Genomic DNA, 5280 nt, shown 5'->3' with positions numbered 1-5280 from the left:
CATCCCCAGCTGAGCAGAGTCTCACGGGTAGGCCTCTTCTCCTTTGCTTGCTCCAGTCCCGGGACCACCTATGGGCATTCTGTTTCCGGAGGTGCGGACCACGTCTGTGCGGCTGATCTGGCAACCCCCTGCTGCCCCCAACGGCATCATTCTTGGTAAGCCTTTGCCCTCCCCGTGCCCTCTAAATTGGGATCTGGGTGTTAGTCATCCTGTTAGAAGTTCCAGCCTGTAAGATTGTCTTCTGGAGGGCAAGATCAAATTTCAAGTCCCTTAAGGGTCATGGATTGGCTTTGCCTCCCCGAATGTCCCCAGTCCCCAGCCCCCTGGCCATCTGGTTAACCTCGGATGCTGTTCCTTAGCATGGCCAATTGAGGACACACTGGCAGGCTCAGCACAGCTGGAAGGCAGACCCAAGGCGCAGGGGAGGGGGGCTGCAGAGGGGACACTTCATCTCAAGTTCAGGGTTCTCCCAACACATGCATCCAGGGTTCCCCCAACACACACACCCAGGGTTCTGGGCAGCACTGCGTAAACTGGAGCAAGTCTGCTCCCTCTGTGGCCTCAGTCCCTTCACCTTTAAAATAGTGGCTTGGACTACCGGTGCCCGTCCCAGAGTTCTTAGTCCTGACCTCATGTACCACCTGCCTTAGGGCGATGCCACATTCCCAAGACAGAGCGGAGGCGGGGGAGCAAGTGCTTTCACCTAGAAGGACGTCAGCTGGGGTTCCAGCTCGCTCACTTACTAGCTGGTGGTCTGGCCTCTCTGGGCCTCAGTTTCTTCCCTTGGGGCTGTTATGGGGGTCACAGACACTGTGCATAGAGTGCCTCTCCATGCCCCCTGCAGTCCACCCTCCCCAGGTGGGAGCTGAAGACGGGAGAGCGGCCCAGAGGCCTCAGGCAGACAGACCACAGCCAAGGTGGCCACAGCAAGGTGGCCACAGCAAGGTGACCACAGCAAGGTGGCCACAGCCAAGGTGACCACAGCAAAGTGATCACAGCAAGGTGACCACAGCCAAGGTGGCCACAGCCAAGGTGACCACAGCAAAGTGATCACAGCAAGGTGACCACAGCCAAGGTGGCCACAGCAAGGTGGCCAGGTGCCGACACAGCTGTGGCTTCAGACAGAACGGCCCTTCCCAGGGTGCTGGGGGCAGCCTGCCTTGCTAGCCATGATAGCCATGTGCTTCCTCCCGCAGCGTACCAGATCACACACCGGCTCAACACCACCACGGCCAACACCGCCACGGTGGAGGTGCTGGCACCCAGCGCCCGCCAGTACACAGCCATGGGCCTCAAGCCGGAGTCTGTCTACCTGTTCCGCATAACAGCCCAGACGCGAAAGGGCTGGGGAGAGGCTGCCGAGGCCTTGGTGGTGACCACCGAGAAGAGAGGTGACTGCTCACAGGGGCCGGGGAGGCCTGGGACGCGGCTGAGGGGACACTCACAGCCAGCCAGTGCTCTGAGCCACTCCTAGTGGATGGTGGTATGAGTCACAGTGCCCTGGGTGAGAACGGAGGGCAGGCTCCAATCTCTGCAGTCAAAGTCAGTGAAGGGTCTAGTAGACTCCCAGACAGGAGTTGGGAGTTCCGCTCCCAGGGACCCTGCCCTGGTCTGGTTTTGTAAAGGGAAAGTTAGTGGCCAGGCATGGTGGCTCACACCTGTAATCCCAGCACTTTGGGAGGCCGAGCCAGGTGGATCACTTGAGGTCAGGAGTTTGAGACCAGCCTGGCTGACATGGCAAAACCCCGTCTCTACTGAAAATACAAAAATTAGCCAGGTATGATGGCACACACCTGTAATCCCAGCTACTAGGGAGGCTGAGGCACGAGAATCACTTGAGCCCGGGAGACAGAGGTTGCAGTGAGCCAAGATTGCACCGCTGTGCTCCAGCCTGGGTGACACAACGATACGATCTCTAAATTAACTAATTAATTAATTAAGGGAGGGTTAGTGACATCTTCCCCTCTCCCCCCAGCAGCCCTCGCCTTGCCATGACGGTCAGGCGCAGGATCAGGGCTGCAGCCTGGAGCTCCAGCTGCCACTTTGCTGCTGCCCTGAGCTACCACATTGCCTGACCTTGGGCTCCCCAAAAGCAAACCTGGGATCCCAGTTGGTCTGGAAGGGATATATTAGAAAATATTCTAAGCCTGGGACACATAGCAAGACCCTGTCTCTACAGAATGTAGAAACACTAGCCAAAGGCTGGGCGCAGTGGCTCACGCCTGTAATGCCAGCACTTCGGGAGGCTGAGGAGGGCAGATCACCTGAGGTCGGGAGTTCAAGACCAGCCTGGCCAACATGGTGAAACCCCATCTCTACTAAAAATACAAAAATTAGCCAGGCATGGTGGTGAGTGCTATAATCCCAGCTATTTGGGAGGCTAAGGCAAGAGAATCCCTTGAACCTGGGAGGCAGAGGTTGCAGTGAGCTGAGATTGCACCACTGCACTCCAGCCTAGGTAATGGGGCGCGACTGTCTAAAAAGAAAGAAAGAATAACCAGATGTGGTGGTGTCATCTGTAGTCCCGACATTCAGGAGGCCAGGGTAGAAGGAGTGCTTGAATCAACGAGCTTGCAGCTGCAGTGAGCTCTGACGGTGCCACTGCACTCCAGCCTGGGCAACAGATAGAGACCCTGTCTGTGTTTTAAAGAAAGTAAGAAAAAGAAAGGAAGGAAGGAGGGAAGGGAGGAGAGGGAGGGAAGGGGAGGGGGGCGAGGAGAGAGGGTGGGGGAAAGAGAGAGTGAAAGAATGAAGGGAGGGAGAAAAGAGAAAGGAAGAGAGGGAGGAAGGAAGGGAAGGAAGAACGGAAGGGAAGAGAGAAAGGAAAGAAAGAGAAAGGAAGGAAGGAAAGAAAGAAGGGAGGGAGGAAGGGAAGAGAAAAAGAGAGAGAGAGGGAGGGAGGGAAGGGGTAAAGGAAGAGAAAATGTACTCAGGAAAAACCAGTAGGACAGCACTTCTTGACTACTTTGGCCCCAGGGCACATTGGCCCTCTCCGGAGACATTTTGGTTGTCACATGGTGGGGGTGCTACTGGCATGGGTGGAAGCCAGGGACACTGCTAAGCCTCCTGCAGAGCACAGATACCCCCACCAGAGTCATGTGTTCTGAGTTTCAGTAATGCTGAGGTTTGAGAAGCCCCGCAGGAGGGAGGAGGCAGTGAGGCTGGGGAGAGAAGGAAGCCAAGCTGGGGCCTGGATTGAAGCAGTGTCCCTCATAGGGAAACGGCCTCATCCAGCTCCACTGGGAGACAGCAGGGCCCCACTTGGCCTCATTCATTTCAGGCAGGAGCAAAGGAGCGGGGTGGGTGTTTGCCCTCCTCACTGTCAATCCCTGCTTAGAGCTGCCCTGAGGAGCTGTAAGTTCCCAGGCCCTGGGGCTCTAGGAGCCTGAGGGGGAGCCTCTGACCCAGAGAGAGGTGCTGGCTGTACCCAGGTGTGGAAGCTGCAAGGATCCTGCGTGCGTGGAATTGGGATGGGAAGGGGATGCCAGGCCTGAGCCCAAATCTCCTCCTTTCCTTCTGAAGAAAGTCCAGCCCCCTCCACCGCCCTGGGCCAGCTGGCTCACCTGCTCCTCCCCCTCTGCCATCTCCCAGACCGCCCGCAGCCCCCCAGCAGGCCGGTGGCACAGCAGGAGGATGTGAGAGCACGCAGCGTGCTGCTGTCCTGGGAGCCCGGGAGCGACGGGCTGTCCCCTGTGCGCTACTACACCATCCAGACCCGCGAGCTGCCCAGCGGCAGGTGGGCACTGCACTCGGCCTCCGTCAGCCACAACGCCTCCAGCTTCATTGTGGACAGGTGAGGCCGGGTTCCGCGCCAGCATCCCCACCGTCCCTCACCCTGCCAGGACCAGCACATCAGCCAGCTGTTGTCAGAAGGTCCACTGGGTCGGGGGAGGGGGGGGCCTTCTGAGAACACCTCCAGCCTGCCCCCAGCTCTCCTCCTAGCACACACCGCCCAGGGGTCTCCGTGTCCGCTCTCACCCTGTCTACCCCGCCCCTCCTTCCCCCCCCCCCCCCGCCCCTCCCTCCCCCCTCCCCCCGCCCCTCCTTCCCCCCTCCCCCCCGCCCCGTTCCTCCTGAACCCTGTTAGAGTGCCTCTTCAATATTATTTCTGGAGCCCAGAAGTCCCCTTTAGTGAAGTGCCTGTCATCCTTCATTAGTGATTCTTCCAGCCGGGCAGCCTCTACCTCTCCAGCTTTAATAGGGGAGTGGAGCTTCACTCCGAAACTCTAGCTTCAATTTAATTCCGAGTGGGTTGTATTTTTTTATATTCCAGTTGACGTGACCAGGAGTTTTGAGCAATACTTTCTTCCCTACCTCTCCCATCCCCCATAAATCTAAAAGAGAGACGTTTGCTCCCAGAGGAAATAAGCCTTATTGAGAGGAAGTACTGCTTAACTCTTGAGAACCTCAACGCTTCTCTAATTTACTACATTTAAGAAAGACAGACTGGGCGCAGTGGCTCACACCTATAATCGCAGCCCAAGGCAGGAGGATCACTTGAGGTCAGGAGTTCGAGATCAGTCTGGCCAAGATAGTGAAACCCTGTCTCTACTAAAATACAAAAATTAGCTGGACATGGTGGCACGCGCCTGTTATCCCAGCTACTCAGGAGGCTGAGGCACGACAATCGCTTGAACCCAGGAGGCGGAGGTTGCAGTGAGCCAAGATCACAACACTGCACTCCAGCCTGGGTGACAGAGCGACATTGCCTCAAAAAAAAAAAAAAAAGAAAGAAAAAAGAAAAAAAGACTCCATCTTAAACAAACAAAAAAGAGCTGGCAGTTTGTTGGGACGCAGGGGAGGAGTTTGTTTGGAGAGTAAGATACTGGTGATTTCATTGGCTGCATGGTTCTAGGAGGTGAGGAATCTGCAGGCCTTTCCTTCTCGGGAAGCTATGGCTTATAACTGGGGCTAAAGGCTCCCCGAGCTGGCATGGTCTGGAGGACCTGGTCTGGGTACATGGGACCCCTAGGGCTGGATTCCAGTTTGTCCGTTTTGTAGCAAAGCTCCTTTCTGAGCCTCAGTGTTCCCTTCTGTGTAGTGGACTTGCACCCCACCCCTTTCCCTGGGCAGATCAGGGAGACTCCTTGGTGGTGGCACGGGGCGAGGGTTTTAAGGAGCACCTTGGCTCATTGGGCCTGATTTCCCCCCACAGGCTTAAGCCCTTCACGTCCTACAAGTTCCGAATGAAGGCGACCAATGACATTGGTGACAGCGAGTTCAGTGAGGAGTCGGAGTCACTGACCACCCTGCAGGCCGGTCAGTGCCCGCCCCCAGCAG

At 56.7% G+C, this 5280-nt stretch overlaps 1 protein-coding gene across 1 annotated transcript in view; it reads left to right on the top strand.

Annotated features, from left to right (window-relative positions):
- Nucleotides 1-5280, top strand: part of SDK2 (sidekick cell adhesion molecule 2) — a 318487-nt gene that overhangs the window by 260384 nt on the left and 52823 nt on the right. Inside the window, exons 28-31 of the mRNA XM_037741077.1 lie at nucleotides 57-155; nucleotides 1197-1391; nucleotides 3592-3793; nucleotides 5156-5259. Of these exons, the coding sequence (XP_037597005.1) occupies nucleotides 57-155; nucleotides 1197-1391; nucleotides 3592-3793; nucleotides 5156-5259 (600 nt within the window). The remainder of the gene's footprint in view (nucleotides 1-56; nucleotides 156-1196; nucleotides 1392-3591; nucleotides 3794-5155; nucleotides 5260-5280) is intronic.

Source organism: Cebus imitator, unplaced genomic scaffold (genome assembly GCF_001604975.1).
Source record: "Cebus imitator isolate Cc_AM_T3 unplaced genomic scaffold, Cebus_imitator-1.0 Scaffold93, whole genome shotgun sequence".
NCBI classification, from domain to species: domain Eukaryota; kingdom Metazoa; phylum Chordata; class Mammalia; order Primates; family Cebidae; genus Cebus; species Cebus imitator.
This window is presented reverse-complemented; position numbering and strand designations above follow the sequence as displayed.